The 18,395-nt window shown below is 45.8% G+C and overlaps 1 protein-coding gene across 2 annotated transcripts in view; it reads right to left on the bottom strand.

The window, feature by feature from the left end:
- Window positions 1–13,076, bottom strand: part of LOC133375493 (protein EFR3 homolog A) — a 58,294-nt gene extending 45,218 nt beyond the window's left edge. For both annotated transcript variants that reach the window (XM_061607136.1, XM_061607137.1), the window contains exons 1-2: window positions 12,988–13,076; window positions 3,783–3,835 (exon numbers count right to left, since the gene is read on the bottom strand). In XM_061607136.1, the coding sequence (XP_061463120.1) occupies window positions 3,783–3,792 (10 nt within the window). In that variant the 5' untranslated portion in view covers window positions 3,793–3,835; window positions 12,988–13,076. The remainder of the gene's footprint in view (window positions 1–3,782; window positions 3,836–12,987) is intronic.
- Window positions 13,077–18,395: the final 5,319 nt, after the last annotated feature.

Below are 18,395 nucleotides of genomic sequence, written 5' to 3'. Positions count from 1 at the left end.
CAGACTTGATCCAAAGGTAACATAATATTAATGAAGATATGTTCATAACAATGGAAATGGAGGGGGAAAGTGAAAAACATCTGGAAGACGAACCAAAGGCTTGAAAATTGCATCCCTTGCATGGTGCACAAAAATTTACTTAGCCAAATTATAAACAACTGAGAATGGACTCCCAGAGAAGGTGAGCATATTACCCCACTACATTAAGGTAGGATATATTCCTTTAAATAACAACAAACTACCGACTTGAACAAGCTGCTTCCATAGGTCTAAAACGAGGGGAGTGGGAGAGTTTTTCAGCCTAAGGGCAGCATTCCCTTGTGGACAACCGCTTTTGAGGACACATGGCTGTGGTAGGAGGGGCTAGAGGTAAAAGCGGGCAGAGCAAAATCTGTACATGTTATCCTTGTACATTGTACATTTGTCAATTGTACCTTTGTAGGCTAGTTTCAACACACACTTACGCACCCCTCTTTTTTCTCCTTCCAGACAAGCAAGAGGCATTATCAGACTTCAAGGATGCGTTCCAGCTCAAAAAAAATATTTGGGTGTGAAGCAGGGACAGTGAGGGGTGTGGCCTGTGGAGAGTTGCAAAGACCTCAAAGAGAAGCCTGGAGGGCTTTATTTGGCCCCGGGACCTGAAGTTCCCTATCCCTGGTCTAGAACATCCCTCTAAAGAATTTGGAAATGTGAACCTTAAAAGTGTACATTTTGTCCTTTCATGTACGCAACTGTCGCTCCCTCTCTCCCTTGCATAGTCTTTCCTTCAGTCTAATATGGGGTGAGCAAAATTAGCTTCCAATTGGTCAAATTTCCAAGATATCAACACACAGAGCTGTCACACTCAATCAATCAAACAAACCGCCATTGTACCATCCAAGCACTGAACAATACCAATGTTTATATACAGGTATGGTACATGCCAGCAACTGGTCCACACACTGAAAACATCAGTATATACCTGGCAAGTATGTGTCTGGGAAGACATGTGTAAGGAAACAAGCAAGAAGCAGTTGGAAATGATATCTGCAGTAAAGTCAACAACACAATTTCCTCCATGTGAAAGTTTTGAAAGAGGCAGCTCATGTTAACATCTCCTCACAATGCACTATTTTCTTCTTTCAACAAAGGGCTCCTGCCGGGAGGAAGGGCAGGATATAAATCAAATAATAAATAAATAAACAAAAGAAAAATCCAATGGTTTTTTAAAAAAAATATTGAACTGTACAAACTGAAGATATTATGAAAGAGAAGAAGAGACGAGTTTGGCCACACAATTATCTTCCAAACTGTCAGGAAAAAGCAGCCCTCCTTCCCATCAAAATGACAGAATGGCCCAGGGTGGGGTTGGGGGAAAGAGTGGCAAGGGGGGAGCTCTGAAGAATTCACCTACCAAAGCACACACATGGACCTGGCTCCCAAGCAGGATTGTAGTCATAGGATTTCTCTCCCTCAGCTACTGGAACTGCTACATACGCCTTCATCCTCTTCCCTCCCAGCTGCTGCAATACGACTTTTCTTTAGCTGTCCAGGCTAACTTCCTGGCTGTTTCCAGCCCAAGCTTAGCAATGCCTAATTCAGGTACAGGCAACAAACATCTAACTAGCCCTGCACGTGACACAAGCGCCAAGGTACCCAACACAAGAGAACACCATGTATCCGATTGCACTAGCAATACCAAGCGCTAGGAAGAAAAGAGGCCACGTGCACTCACACAGCCTGGGGCACTGCATCTGACATGCAGGTAACTTAGCCTGGCCATTGTGTAATGAGATACACAACTGGAGAAACAATATTGTCCTCCCAAAGGCAAAGAACATGCATGGAAGCTTAGTTTATTATGTACAGCCATATCAGAGTAGGAAAAAAAATCCCTGAAAATACTGTCCATTACAAAAAGATACCGGTGTGAACATTTGCGCGTTTTGATAGTTGCTCCTGCCTCCCGTGGCTTTAATCATAGTGAGACGTTTCCAGACCTTCAGTTCAGCTTCTCTCAGCTGGAACAATGAAAATTTCCCGACTACAGGGCAGAGAGAAGGAATGGTGCTCATTGCTGCCCTATATTCAGCGGCAACGTTCACTGTTTTAAACAATCTGTTATTTTTAGATATCTTGGGATAAACATTTCCCTTAAGCTGCTTCACACGTTACAATAAAAGCATTTCTGACCCTACCATGAGGTAAGATGAGGTGGCGTATTTTGTGCTGAGACCTTGTATTATTGTGGATTATTTTGAATTCCACTTTCAGAGAATGTTTGCTTTTTGAAAAGGAACAACTGGAGTTTAAAACTGGGTTACAATTCTGTATCGCAATCATTAAACGTCATGAAAATGGGATACTCATTCTAATCCAGCCACCCACATTGCTGCAGAGGGCTTTAAATTGCTAGGATGACAGGCATAAAATTGTGAATTTTTGCATAGTTTTAAATATTACAATAGTTTTAATTACTGCCTTCCTGGGAGGGAGGGCAGAGTATAAACACTAGTAGTAAACGTATGAATAAATGAGCCTTTTTGAAGGCTATTTTTGATACACTTTTAGAGAAAGCAAAGAGCTCACAGCATCACTGGAAGCAACCTCCAAACAGTATTAGGCTTCAGCTTGACATTCATTTTAGCAACACGCCAGCACTCCACACTTCCGTAATGTTGCATTTGCGGTATATTCAATGTCATGTTGCTATTTCTTGCACTGAAAGGTCTCATTCACCTCCTAGCAAGTGATGCTGATTAACTTATGCACCCAATAAAAGGAATACATTATTCAAGCTTGAAAAGCGTACTTTAAAAAGAGATCTCTCTTCTATTTATCTGTTATCAAGGGCAGCCAAGACACAATCCTGGATACGGAAAGAAAGGCTACAGTACTCATACACACACAAAAATTATTAAAATTTTTGAAAGCAATGCCATTGTATTTGGAATAGTTCAAGCAAGATCAAGGCTTCAGACATACAAAGAGCATCTTAGAAGTATCTGAATAGAAAAGTATTCCTGTTTCTAACTCACTCTCCAAGCTTAGAGGAGATAATAAAAAAGGATGACCTTTATAGAGAAGCAAGGTTTTTTTTAGACCAGAGCTTCTGAGTAACTCAGAAATGTAACAATGTTTTTAAACAGGGATAAAGACCGACTCAGAAAAAAACAGGAGATACATGCAGGCATATAAGAAAAGAATGCATGTTAGTTGAGCTATACACTCATTTTTGCTAGTAATTACAACAATAGATTTCCAATTTCTGTGCAGTAAAGGCTGCATGATTTTGAATGACAGTGCAAATTGTACACCAGTTATTTCCTTTATCAGGCTTTTGTTCAAATGGTGAGGATATTTATTTCACAACCTCTCTCTCTCTGTTATGAATGCCTTTGATTAATAAAAGAATTAGCCATATTTCAATGTGAAAAATCATGTTTATATTCTACTAAGTACTATTACATTTTAAAACACAATTTAAGATTGGCTCTGGAGCTGCAGACATTTTTACTGTCACATGTTTGTACAACAGCTTAAGACTCAACCCAACTAATAATTATATAACTGTTCGGAGTCTTCACAATAGCAACTAAAATCAAAGACCAATTTTAACACATTTCTGAACAATAATGATGAGCATGACTGTTACGATGTCTGAAGCCAGAGCTCCATGTTCAAACATACATTACACTTGCCACATTTTGCCCCTCTTTTTCCAGAAGAGATTTCTTCCTAAGAACTAAATCTTAAATTCTCGGTGCAAGGACCTTACATTATTAACAGGTTGCTGTACTTACTGCCAGGCATTGTTAACGTGCAGTTTGGCTTCTATTTTCCACCATGTGATAAACTGGGGGGGAAAAAAAGATGTCATGTCAATGCCTTGTAACTGGTGCTGATGATAATTAAAGGGTTATTCGACCCCCCCAATAGTCAATTATATATTTAATTTATTAATTGCATTTATATCCTACCTAGATGGCATGCATGGTTCTCCGCCGTCTCCATTATATCCTCACAACAACCCTGTGTGGTAGGTTAGGCTGAGAGGCAGTGACTGGCCCAAGGTCACCCAGTGAGCTTCATGGCTGACTGGAGATCTGAACCCTGGTCTCCTGGGTCATAGTCCAACACCCTACCCACTACACCATACTGGTTCTCAATGGAGAATAAGATCCCACTGAAGACAGTGTTGTGGAGCTAGCCAGTCAGCACCCACAGAAAGTCTGCCCAGACACTGGTCCTGTTCACAAGTCTTGGCTGGCACTTTCCCATACCACCACCGGAAATGACAGGCTCCACTATCTACTCGCTAAAACCCAAGCCCAGAACAAACAGTGCAGCCACACTGGCTGGCCCGGAGCCTTCGCAGTGCACCTTGCCCAATGTTAAGAGGTCCACAACTTAACTGATAAACCATCCTTGATTTTAGATCTGAATCGAGGACAGCAGGGGAAACCAAAGGGAGGAATTTACACAGCACTTTTGAGCTGCCCTTGTCCATGTCTTAGGCATGGTTCCCTCCACCCCCAGTGCACTAAATGACAACTTGTTATTTATTTATTAGATTTATATCCCACCCTTCCTCCGAGTACCTTTTTAAGGAGGTAGATTTCTTCTTTCCAACCTTCAGTGTCTGAAATTACTACAAATTACATATCCATTTCAAATTTACAAACTGAATCTAAGAGTAACTTGTCCAAGGCTGCACGAAGAATCCACAGTGGAACTGGGACTTGAAACCATATCCTCCCAATCCAAGTCCATTGCTCTTAGGGATACAGAGATAAGTCTGAAAATGTAAAGGAAGAGTCTCCTCCTTCCCCCCCGCAAGAAAACTCCCTCAGTAGCCAGAAGAGGGTTGACCCAGGTGGACCACTGTCGCTGTTCATAGCTCCCTCTCCTTCCCTGTTGCTTGCAGAAGCCAAGAAAAGCTACAGTCCAAGGGACACTTATCTGGGGAGCAAGTCCCACCGGAGTTCGTGAGATTTATTTCGGAGTAAATATGCTTCGATTTATTTGTTTTACTTATGAAAATGTGTACCCTGCCCTTCAGTCAGAATGGCTTACAATGGAAACAATTCAAAACACAATAAAATGGAGTAAAACATCTCTAAAGACCTAAAAGTCCATCAAAGCAGCATGAAGATATAACTCATAAGCCAAAATAAAACAGATCAGCTAGAGCAAAAAGCCTGGGAAAATATAAAGGTCTTCCCCCAGAGCCAAAGTGGCATCAGAGTCGGCGCTCTTGAGAGCACATTTCAAAACGGGGATGTCATTGCTGAAACAGCCTTACCCACTGGTAACTATCCACTGCCCCATGGATGATTATTATTATTTATTACATTTGTATACCGCCCCATAGCCGAAGCTCTCTAGGCAGGGGGGGCTTGGAAAAGAGCCCCTCGCAGATGAAGATACCAATGCACACACAGGCATATCTGGAGCCAGGCAGTTCATCCAGTTCTTTATATATTGACACACTACACTGACACACACAAACACACCCTATCTTGGAGGAACTCAGAGCAGCTCAAACTGGGATCCCAGGCAAGTCTTTCCATTCAGGCAATTTACAGGGCCAAACTTGCGTAGCTTCTGAGCAAAGCTGTGTCATGTGCCTTCACACCATTCAACAGGTGGAGTCTTATACGCAGTTATATGAGAGCAAGTCCCATTGGATTTAGTAATACTTACTTCCAAGTAAACATGCACAGGATCGTAAGACAGACTACAGAAATCTTAACAAGGCTTCATTCTGTTAGAAAACAGAAACTGTATGTGTTTGGCCAACTCCAATAAATTAGAAAGCGAAATAAGTTTAATAACTAAAATCATAACTATTCTATTTGGTTATTAAACAATTTGAGTTTGGCGTTTAGAGCAATCGTATACTGGCATTCAGTTATGCAACTCTTCCCAAATCTTTCATTGGGCAGCTTTCAACCAGAGACATGGGACACAATCTACCTGGCCGTTCTCCGGCCCTGCACAAGCCCACGTGAAATGGAGAGGGGCTGACTGAGAGCACCACCATGGCTCTTCTGCAGCTCCCAATCATCTCAGGGGCATTTGAGCAGGAGGACTGCTGGGTGGATTGGGCCCTTAGTTTTGTAAACAAGACAAATATCAGCAAGTATTTTATCTGCATCTATCACAATCAAAATGCATCCCCTTCAACGTTCATTTTTAAGCTGCTCTTGTACAGAGCTCAAAAATTAAAGAAAGAACACTGAAAAACCCAAAGGAGAAAGTGCTCTTTGCACAATTGTGGGCAGACTCCGCATGCGACAAAGGCCCAGGAATATGATGGAAGTAGTGGAACTATATCTGTGGGTGGGTGGGGATTATGTTGCAGCTTCCCCAGATTTCTAGGCTTCTGTGGGTCGTCTTCTTGGCGATCACTCGTGACTGAGTAAGATTGTCTTCCAAAATAAAGTCTTTAACAAAGGGTCCGTCTGAATCTGTATCCACCGCTGATGTGCCAGACCATGACTAGGGGCTTCTGGATTTCACAGTCCTACCCCCGTCGCCATTCACTGATCGCCATGGGACTTTTGTTATGGAAGAAGCCTGTGTGTGAATTTGTTTTACGTGGGGAGATCGGTGCACCATGATCAACACACAATCTTGACAGAAAAAGGCTTTGATCCAATGGCATGGGTACCATGACGATTGTCCTTTATCTGCTGCAGCCTTCATCCGCCTTCACAGCCGTTGTAACATATGCATTGCTTTCCTCCGCCTGTTCTGCCGTTGAGGACATTCTTGGATCGTTCTTTCTCTGGTTCCTCTCCCTTGACCTTACTGCCATGGGTGACCCTGCTGGGAGTACATGACTCCTGACGGCATTGCTCACAGGGTACACGTCCGTTGTCTGTGTATGAACAGCTCTCTCTCTCTCTCTCTCTCTCTCTCTCTCGTGTGTGTGTTTCTTTTACGTGCTTTTAAGTCAATTACAATTTATAGTGACCCTATGAATCAGCGACCGCCAATAGCATCTGTTATATACCATCCTGTTCAGATCAGCATTTAGGCATGACTTTAATTAACACCCCTGGCTTTAATGATTGGCCATATCATATTCAAAATTAATCTTAATATCACACCCCAAAGGACCAAGAAAAAAGTTGTACCTACATAAAGTAAGCTGAATTGTGTGCTGTAGCTGATTGCCTCAAACTTACAGGCAGAGTTAAAACATTTTAAAAAGATATTGCAAGTCTGATAGATGTAAAAAAACAAAGGTATTTGAATTCTATTCTGTATGGAAAATACAGGTTGGCATCTGTTAGGCTGTATCTTGCCTTACACAAAAATAAGCAGCGTGGAGCATTGTGGAAACGGAACAGAATTTGAAGGGCAGCAGACACACCAAGGAGTTAAATAAAACCTGATGAACAACAAATTCTGTTACCAGCAGCAAAATAATATTATCAGATTTGTGTCCAATGATTTAACTGGACAGCATACACTGGCTTATACCATTTTATCCTCATAACTACCCCATTAAGCAAGTTAGGCTGAGACACAATGGAACAGGATGAATATCCAAAGGTGTATTATCTAATGCTGGGTTCCAAAGATTGATTTTCCAAGCAAAATATGTCAAAAACTTCAAGAAACGCATACAACCATGTGGGTAAGAATCAGATTTTAATATTCATGCCAAAGCATGGCTAATCACCTAAGCTGTTAATTTCTGGGTATCTCTGTTTGAGACTCCCAGAACAGATACTTAGATGGCCTGAGGGAGATAGATAATTTAGGGATTTTATGGCTCAGTGGCATCTAGGTCATATTGTACTATAACAGGGATGGGGAACCTTTGGCCCTCCAGATGTTGCTGAACTACAACTCCCATCAGCCACAGCAAACACAGCCAATGGTCAGGGGTGATTATGATGATGTGAGTTGCAGCTCAGCATGTCAATGGAAATGGACTGCCTTCAAGTCGATCCCAACTTGTGGCGACCCTATGAACAGGGATTTCATGGTAAGAGGTGTTCATAGGGGGTTTACCATTGCCTCCCTGAGGCCAGTTCTCCCTAGCTGGCCAGGGCCTGCTCAGCTTGCCACAGTTGCACAAGCCAGCCCCTTCCTTGTCTGCAACTGGGCTCCTTGGGACTCTGCAGCTTGCCCACGGCTGCACAGGTGGCAGGGCACGTAACCCCTGAGCCACTCAATATGGGGTGATCTTTAGCTGGCCCTTGACACCCAGGAGACACAAGCGGGGATTTGAACACACAGACTCTGGGCTCCCAGCCAGGCTCTCCTCCTCACTGTGCTATACCAGCTGTGTTGCTCAGCCTGTATTAGAGTACATTTTAAGGAGTTGTTTAAATGATCTGAGATTCAGCCAAAGCCAATGAAGTGCTCCACTACTTGAGGTGTTGCTCAAGTTTCCCATCACATGGATATGATGCCACAAGCCTCCTGGTCAGGTACTCATGTTCTGGAACAATTATTCCGACAGTGCACCCCAGCTACATCTGCTCCTGTGTCCACAAGCGCTTCTCACACAGTGCTAAATGCAAGGCTGGTTTTAGAATCAAAAGACTGGGATCTGCAGCAGCTGTGATGGCCCTATTGCTCTGGTGATCCCCACATGTTTATTTTTACTGCAGAATGGCGGAAGAAACCGAACTGAATGAAACAGTGAGATGTGAAGCAAACCATTCACATCCCTTGATACTTTATCGGGAAGGGCCGTAGCTCAGTGGCAGAGCGCCTGCTTTGCGTGCAGGAAGTCCAATCCTGGCATCTCCAGGTAGGGCCAGGAGAGGCTACTGCCTGAAACCCTGAAGAGCTGCTACCAGTCAGATTAGACAATACTGAGCCAGATGGGCCAATGGCCTGACTCCGTATAAGGCAGCTTCCTAAGTGGATGCACCATATGCCACCAAGGAAACCCAGCCACCAGTTCCCACTCTTTACTCAGTCTCTCAATCCCTGCATGGACCAATAATTAGTTGAAGTTGGGACTCAGGAAACCTGTGCCACTGCAACCTCAGATGAGAGGCTTACAGAACTGTCCAACGGCAAACAGAAGAGAGAGTTAATACAACAGTGAGCAAGGAAAACAGGGTTTCAAAATTGTCTGAAACCTCTACATATCCAATTTGCTGGTATAGCACAGTGGGGAGGAGAGCCTGGCTGGGAGTCCAGAGTCTGCGAGTTTTATTTATTTATTTATTTTATTTGTATCCTGCCCTTCCTCCCAGCAGGAGCCCAGGGCTTCAAACAACACACTAAAACACTTTAAAACATCATAAAAACAGATCTTAAAATACATTAACAAAACAGCATTAAAAACATTTAGGAAAAAACCACTTTAAAAAAGGGTTAAAAACATTATTAAAAAACATATTAAACAATTCTGACACAGATGTAGACTGGGATAGGTCTCAACTTAAAAGGCTTGTTGAAAGAGTTCAAATCCCCGCTCGGTGTCAAGGGCCAGCTAAAGATCACCCCACAGGGAGTGGCTCAGGGGTGACGTGCCCTGCCACCTGTGCAGCCATGGGCAAGCTGCAGAGTCCCAAGGAGCCCAGTTGCCCCCCAGCTGGCAGTTGCGGCCAAGGAAGGGGCTGGCTTGTGCCGCTGTGGCAAGCTGAGCAGGCCCTACCTAGCTGGGGAGGACTTGCCTCGGAGGGAGGCAATGGGAAACCCCCTCTGAATGCTGCTTACCTTGAAAACCCTATTCATAGGGTTGCCATAAGTTGGGGTAGACTTGAAGGCAGTCCATTTCCATTTTCACAATTTGCTATCTGCCTGAACAGATAACTGACTACACCTATCACTCTACTTGCTAAAATTGTTATGTTTTAGAAAAGACCATGCTGTATTCATCACATCGTATGCAGTTTACAGAGCAATCTGTGTGACTGTCCACCTTAAACTATAAGATGAGTCATCCTTTAGATGGCTTCCCATCTAGCTACAAGTTTGTTTGGGATTTTTTCCGTAATGTGACTTTTCATCCACTGGATTAAAAAAAAACCAGTATTTTGTTTAAATGCCCCAATTTAAATAGTGCACCAATGGCATATTTTCAGGGGGTAAAAAATCAAAGCAAGTTTGCTTTTCCAGACATTATGTGGACAGAAAAAAAGGGAGAAAAAGAACAAGAAGCCATTTTGGGATGTTAAAATGACAATTAATGACAGCTTGCAAAAAAGCACCCTAATTTAATTCATCACAAGACAAGAGAGGATGCCAAAACCGAACAGACCACTGTATCCTTTCTGTAACAGAGGTTTCAATACTGTGCACCAAAGACAGTGATTTACTCTTTATTCATGAGCACAAGTTCTTTTCTTTGTGGAATAAGTTCTGAAATGCCCAAGTAGAAATTCACAATTATCATTTCCAAGAACTGTTTTAAGGCAGATTTACAAATCTTTCTTGTCCCGCACTTTTCCCCACAGGCAAAAACCACATTCCGCTACGACCTTCCTACTACATCTTCAAAAAAGCTGCCACTCCACAAGATCATTTCATCTCACAAAATCCTGGAGTCAGCAACCAACGCTACACAAGGTATAAAGTACTTGCACAGAAAGCTATACAATAGTCTTAACAAGCACTCTGTGGAGAAGACTGCAGCCTCTGATATGCAGCCCCTGTTCCTCAATGAGGTCATTGATACAAAGAGATTGACCCACCTTCACAGAACACACAGCCTCTTAGTACGCCATTCCTCAGAGAAAAGAGATTCCTCAGAGAAAAGAGACGACACAGAACTACGCAGTCAAGGATGCAGCCTTAGAGCCAGCATCATTCTCAGTGCTGCAAAACTGTTATTTGCCTTCGCTGAGATTTTCCAGTTTCCCAGAGCACAGGCTGGGAGGTGGGAAAACAACCATAACAGAGTCAGGAAACTATTTTAAATTCCAAAGAGCCACTTGTACTCAGGGCTAAATATTTCAAATACTCCTAGGCATCTGCATCAAATTTCTAGGGATCTGGGCAACCAGTCACTAATTCCAGCCTTGAATTTGGGGTAAATGCCAATTTGGTCAGCTAAAGATGGAAGCACCCACCTTAAATGTTTTGAAGGCAAACAATACTTCATGCATAGTTTTATTAGAAAAATGGTGGCACAGGCTTCCATGAGGCTATTCTAATGTCTCTTCAATAAACCTACAAAGATTTAGTTATAGTCTCCTGGGAGGCTTTTATAATCAGCAACCACACTTGCCTAGAGATAACCAATCCTCTAGAGGGAAGGCATCCCGGGGGAGGGGGGTGTTCATTATGGCACAGTTTAAACCCTGAATGTCCTGATGCTTCATCACGCTCTGTTACACTCCACCTGGATACTGTACTATTTGGAATCTCACTTTTAAAAAAACAAACACTTGAGAGAAGCTCATGGAATATAAGTGCTAAATGCCTGTTCCTTAGGACTTAAAGGAAGCGTCTGTGGTAAAGATAGTTCTATAGAGAAGCAATAATAAGACGTTCTATTAGGCTGACTAAAGGTGTGCATTAATTGCATCTCGGCCGTCACTCACCAAGAATCCAAGTAACTAAAGGGGGGGGGAAGGATAAGCTTAATTCAGCCATTCGAAGCCTGCTTATTGATGAAAGGTGAACCCTAATTCACACTGTGACTCTGTTACCACAGAATAGTAGTTTTGTGATACTAACACCAGCCTTGCAAGTAAGTCCACAAGTTACTAGCCTGCTGAGGGGTGGAGAGCTCCACCCCTTCTCCTCCAGCAGCTCTGGTCTACACTGAGCATGGAGGAGGCAGCTCTTCTCTGGCACCCCATTTGGCTTCTGTTTGGGGAGCAGAGGATGGATGGATGGAACCCTCCACCAGTCCACTCATTTGCCTATGACTTCCCAGCTAGTACTCAAATACAAGACCTGAACCAACAGAGTCTGGGATAGATTACTGTGTCATCTTATACGCACACAATTATTCAAGAGCTTGGGACTGGCTGAGCTAACCAAACTCATGAAGCGCCAGAGCAGCTCTTGTGAGGCAGGCAAGTCTCCAACAAGAGGGTGAGAGCATGCTGGACAGTGAGAACAAGGGGGGGACACTTTGTCCTGCCTTACTGCTGCCATTGCCTGCAACTAGGGATGCTCTGTCACGCTATGTTTTGTTCCAATTCACTGCACCCCGTTAGCAGGACTGATACCCCTTTAGAGTAGGCACAGAAGCCTGGGGCTCCTGCTGCTTTTGCTGGTGGGGGCAGAGAAGAGGCAAGAACAGCTGAGAAGGGTGGCGCACCCCCTATGCATGCATGCACGCGCACACACCTCAGCCCTTTCCCGAGTGAAGTGCCTCTGGGGCTGCTGCAAGAGGACTGGGAAAGGGAGAGAAGAGGAGGCTCCCGCACACACACTCCCCTCTGGAGAAAAGCTGCGGGGGGGGAGGAGGAGGGGGGGAGGAGCTGAAGGGCTTTAACTGAAGGACTTTCAAACGAAAGCAAAGGGAGCCCAGGAAGGAACTATAGGGCAGCCCCGAGAAACAAGGGGAGGCAATGGGGGGCATTGCCCGGGGCGCGCGGATCCATCACTGGATGAGGCTCCAAAACAAAAAGACAAGGCACTCCCCATCAGCATCTGAAAATAGTCTCCCCCCCCAACGAAAAACGGGACTGGGCGCGTTCCTCGACCCACACACACACACACAAAGCCCAACTTGCCGAGAAGTGTCTTTCCACCACCCACCCCCGTCTCCCCAGGGACCACCATCGGGGGGGGGGAGAAGAGATGAGAGCCCCCCAGCGCTGCTGCACGCCTTTTAATGGGGCTCCGTGGAGAGGGGTGCGCCCTCTCCCCTCCCAAAGACTGTGCCCCAAAGGAGGGGGAGAGACCAAACCACGTCCCCTTGTGGGGGGAGAGATTCGTTTTCTGCCTTTCTCCAGCTCCCTCCCCATTCCAGGGGCGCCTCTTGCGGAGCCTTCTCCGCCCCCCAACACACACTCCCCCGCCCCTCCTTCCCCCGCCCCCCTCGGCCGCCCCACAGCTCAGGCTCACCCAGGCCGACCCGGAGCGGGCGCCGCCATCTTGCCCCGCCGCCGCCCAGGGGCTTTGAAGGCTCGGCGGGGCGCGCGGTGCATTGTGGGCGTTGTAGTCCTCCCTCCTTCGCCCATACACGCACCCGCTCTGCCCGGTGCTCAGCCCCTGGAAAGGAGCCCCTTTCTCTCTTTATTCATTTATTACGGTTTATTAGATTCACACCCCAAGGAGCTTCAAGGTATGGCATATATGATTCTCACGCTTTTATTCTCACAACAACGCTGCGAGGTAGGTCAAGCTGAGAGAAAGGGACTGGGGGAGACCCGAGTTAAAATTCGAGGGAGAATTTGAACCTGGGTCTCTACAGTATTAGTCCGACACTCTAACCGCTGCATCACGCTGGCTCACTGGCACCCCCTTTCTCTCCCCACCAGTTACTCCTTGCCAGATTCAAAGGGCAATCTCTCCCTCCCTCTCGTTTTTCTTTTTCCTGTTAGGCTGACATGGTCACTTCTTATAATAGGGAAGAATCAGCGACATTTACTGTTGTTGTTATTGTTATTTGATTTCTATCCCGTCCGTCCTCCCAGCAGGAGCCCAGGGCGGCAAAAGGGTTTAAATCCTCACTTGGCTATGAAGCTCAATGGGAGAACAGTCATTGCCTCTCAGCCCCACCTGCCTCACAGGGTTGTTGTGAAGTTAAAACTGAGAGAGGGAAGAACTATGTAGGCCACATTCAGCCTACATCTGGAGAGGCACAGGTTTCCCAGCTCTGAGTTACGCAGACCAAAGTGGTGACATCCGGCAGTGACCATCAGATGGCAATGTTGCTCTTTAGGACTTATATAGATCCCATGGTTTGAAAAATTGAAATGGACTGCCTTCAAGTCGAGCGACCTTACGAATAGGGTTTTCATGGTAAGCGGTAGTCAGAGGAGGGTTACCATTGCCTTCCTCTGAGACTGAGAGGCAGTGACTGGCCCAAGGTCACCCAGTGAGCTTCATGGCTGGGTGGGGATTCGAACCCCTGTAGTTCAACACCTTAACCACTACACCACACTGGCTGTCTTTATGAGAGTCTCCCATGCTTTAAACTCTCAGAAAGTAGGGCTGTCTTGGTATTTCAGAACATATTAAAAGACTCTCTTACATTGGATGCTCACAATCATCGCATGCCAAATAGAGTCCCTGCCTAGCTTCAACCGTCCTTTCATGGTCACAGGCACGCCAGGCAGCAAAGAGGGCTTCTGCTCCCTGGGCAGGACCCTTGAGCTTTCTAATAACTGCAAGCAGCAGAAATTCATTAACTGAAATAGGAAAAGCATCATTGTATACAGTGACAAAAGGCTTCCCTGGTTGATTGCATGCCTGCTTTCCAGCCACAGCACTTCATAAAGAATAACCCAGCACACTCAAAGAGTCCTGTGAATCTCCAAGAGAATTCTGGTGCTCCTACAAAGCTCATGGCGTCTCCCGTTGAAAAAGCAATAACGGCAGAACAGCTTCTCTGAAAAACCAGTTGTCTGCGGCTGTCCTGCCCAGAGACAAAGGAACCAAGCTGAGGCGAGGTTTGTTCTGTTTCTCGTTTTATTAATGTGATGGTCACATCCAAAGCAGTGCACTTCATAAACCTGTCTACCCTGACTCACTACTTTCCCTAACTATTCTACCCAGGGCCGGTTCTAAAGGTTGGCCAGGTGGGGCACTGGCCTGAGGGCCCCTGGAGCTACAGGGGCCCCTCTGCCCACCTTCTGCAATCCGCAGCAGCAGCCACAGATCGCAGGGCAGGAGCTTCCGCCTGCCCGCCATTCCCTTTCCCCACCTACCTGTCTCCTGCCTTTTAGCATTGCCCTTAATGAAGATGGTGGCCGAGGTTTCCCTAAGGTGCTAAAGCCCCTGCCGCCATCTTGGTTGATGGCAGAGATGCGCGAGCGTAGCACGCATGCGTGCCATCAACCACGATGGCGTTGGAGGCTTCATCCCCTTAGGGAAACCGTGGCTGCCATCTTGGTTAATGGCAATGCTAAAAGACAGGCAACAGGTAGGTGGGGGCGCACGTATGTGTGTGTGTGTGTGTGTGCGCGCACACGCACACATACACACCAGGGCCCGGGGGAAGCTGATGCCCAAGGGCCCCAGCACGCCTGGGGCCCGCCCTGATTCTACCTAAACAGTCTCTGCGATGTGTGGGAAGAGTTGACTCAGGACTAAAGCCTGGGAAGGCACCTGCTTAAGTAGGGAAGGTCTTTGCGTGCAAACGATGGCTCCGACGAAGTTCCATCCTCTGAAAGTCTCTCTTCTCGTGGGGCGAGGGGGGTGAGCCTCCGACGGCCCATCCGACAGCAGGCCTGCGCTAGGTGACAGCCTGGGCTCTGGAAGCGAGATGCTGGTTGGCAGGGAAGCGTTTGAAGTGCCAGGTGGGGATTCCTGCGTGGGCGGGGTTGGCGCGAGCGAAGGGTCACTTCCCAACAGTTCAGGTGGGGAACTTGCGGGGAGGACCGGAGCTGCCTCGATGGGGGTGCTGGCCAGGGTAGTCTGTGGGCTGTCAGAGCCCCCCCTTTCCCCAACCCCCCCAGGAACCTCGTCCTCATCTGACTCCTCTATGGCCACAGTTCTCCCTCTGCAGCAGCGCTAGGAAGCTCTGTTATACTGGTCCATTAAGTGTTATCACAGTCTCCATCAGCCTTCGCCAAACTGGTGCACTGCAGATGTTTTAGACTACAACTTCCATCAGTCCCAGCCAGCATGTGCTGGAGGGCACCAGGTGGGCAAAGGCTGGTCTACACACTGACTGGCAACACCAGTCCATTAAGTCGAGGGCCTTTCCCAGCCCTACCTGCTTGGTGATGGTAGGAATGGAACCCGAGACCTCCTACATGCAGAGCGAGTGCCTTCCTGCTAAGCTACAACCTTTCTCCTTGGTGTGCTCTGCTCTCACTTTGTAGGCCCCTGTATTGTATGGGTGGGGGTTGAGGGTGAGGCCTAAGACCTCTTTCACACATGCTAGTAAGAAGCATGCTGTCACAGGTGAAATACCAGCGAGGCTTCCCCTTTTGTCTTATTGGAACACGCGGAGGAACAACACGTGTGGCAACAAATGTGAAAGACAGGGCTATAATCTTTTCTACTTGGAGCTTCTGGAAGGCTTCCTAGATCTGGATCCAGACAAGGACAAGACTGAAAGCAGGGAAGGCACAGAAGGGTGCAAAGAGGATTAGCCAAATAAGGCTATTAATGGCTACTAGCCATGGTGCTCCAAAGCAGCTGCTTTACTCCCAACTTAAGGATGGAAAACGGAATATCGGTGGACAGCAAAAGAGGTTTAAAGATGTTCTCAAAGCTAATCTAAAAAAATGTAACATGAGCATTGAGAACTGGGAAGCCTTGGCCCATGAGCATCCCAATTGGAAGTCGGCCATTATCAAAGGTGCTATGGACTTTGAAGAAGCACGAGTACAGGGCGAAAGGGATAAACGAGCTAAGTGGAAGGCATGTCAAGCAAATCCTCATTGTAGTCAGAGGCCATAGTATGCTTCTGAATACCAGTTGCTGGAAACTGCAGGAGGAGAGAGTGCTCTTTGCGCTCAGGTCCTGCTAGCAGTTTCCTGTTGGGACATCTGGTTGGCCACTGTGAGAACAGGATGCTGGACTAGATGGCGCCCCTTTGGCCTGATCCAGCAGGATCTTCTTTCAAAAGAGGAGAGTCTCTCCCAAAAAGGAGACCCCCACAATGAGCCAATTGGACATGACTGTGATGCGTCCTTCCCTGGCTCTGTCAGGTTCCTACCTGCTCGTGGTTACTGCCTGTCTCTAGGCACCACCAGGGACTCCACCAGTCCGGACCGCTCTCTCTTATGATTTCTCTCCCCGCTCTAGCACAGATCTCAACAGATCCCCCTGCTAGGCAACCACCAGTAACGTCCCAATACTAGTATTCCCAGAGACTCTGAATACTGGTATTGTTATTCTCTTCACCGCTGCCACCATTTGTTACAGTTTCCCTTCAGCCTTGGTCATTACCTTACCCTCCCTTTTGGTCTGTGAAACCCCAGCCAAGGATCGGGCCTTTGGTAAACCAAATTAAGTATTTATTACAGATAACAAAGCTAACAAGATTAACAAGATTTCTTCTTAAGGCACATAAGCATATGGTTTTACTCAATACTAATCCGAACTCCACCTCCCTCCTGGTAAACAACTCTCTAAACCCCACCAAGCAACCCACTCAGTTCTCTTCTCCCCCCAGATTCCACTCTCACTCTTCCTTTTATACATTCAGCCATTTTAAACACTCAGCCAATCATCTCGCATTCTACTGCCCATTCACTCCCCCTCTTTCACTCCACTTACCATGTATCTTCTAAAACAACAACACTTACCATATATACATTAATATAGGAACATCACAATGACCACTACTGAAAAGTTCCACCTCAGATTAAAAACTCTTGACTGGCGTAGTGAACTCCGTAATGAGGGAGTTTTATCGCATATGAGTTCTCTCTCAGTTCAAATACCTACATGAGTCTGTGTTGCAGTGCAGCAGGGGTGAAGAACCTTTGGCCCTCCAGATATTGCTGGACTCCAACTCCCATCATACCTGGCCACACTTGCTACAGCTGATGGGAGTTGTAGTTCAGCAACATTGGGAAGGTTTCCCATCCCTGCAATAGAGGAAGGAGAAAACTTGGGGAAAAACTGCCTGGGAGATACTAAATTTAAAACTCTGTTTTACTTTTTCTACATAATAAAAAGAGATACCTGCAAAACAAATGGCTAAACTTTATACAAACATGACCTTAACAATTTGGAAGGACAGGATGAGGAAGTTGGCACCATTTATTTCATCATGGGACATCCATAACCTTTCACCCTCAATTTAATCACAAGTACCTTTACATCCAACACAAAAAGACAAAGGTTTCTTTCATTTATTTTATTCCTAAATTAAATGGTGTAACAGTTTCTGGGTTCCATTGGTACAAAATACACACTTTTATACTGACCAAACCTATTACAACGCAAACTCTGAACCCTTGACCCCATTTGAACCAAAGAGAGAGTTTCTAAAATATATAAAATCTTGTTAAACATGGATACCAGTCCTATAGAAAGTCTGAAGCAAGCGTGGGAGATAGACTAGGGAATAATGTTGCATGTAGCTCACTGGAATACCTTGTGGCTAAACAACCACTAACAACTGTCTCTGCCCATGTGTAGGAATTATCTTCAGGTAGTACATAATTCCCCTCAAATTGTCTTGTATTAGTAAAACGTTATAGTGAATGTGTGGTACAAGGCACATATCAACAGATGTGGTGGACCTGTTCCAAAATATCCAAATTCTGGGATGATGATTTAAAAACAAAAAATGGAGAAATGGTTCCTGAAAAAAATGCCAAATTGTTAAATCTGTTTGAAGGAAG

This window comes from Rhineura floridana, chromosome 1, assembly GCF_030035675.1.
Source record: "Rhineura floridana isolate rRhiFlo1 chromosome 1, rRhiFlo1.hap2, whole genome shotgun sequence".
NCBI classification, from domain to species: Eukaryota; Metazoa; Chordata; class Lepidosauria; order Squamata; family Rhineuridae; genus Rhineura; species Rhineura floridana.
This window is presented reverse-complemented; position numbering and strand designations above follow the sequence as displayed.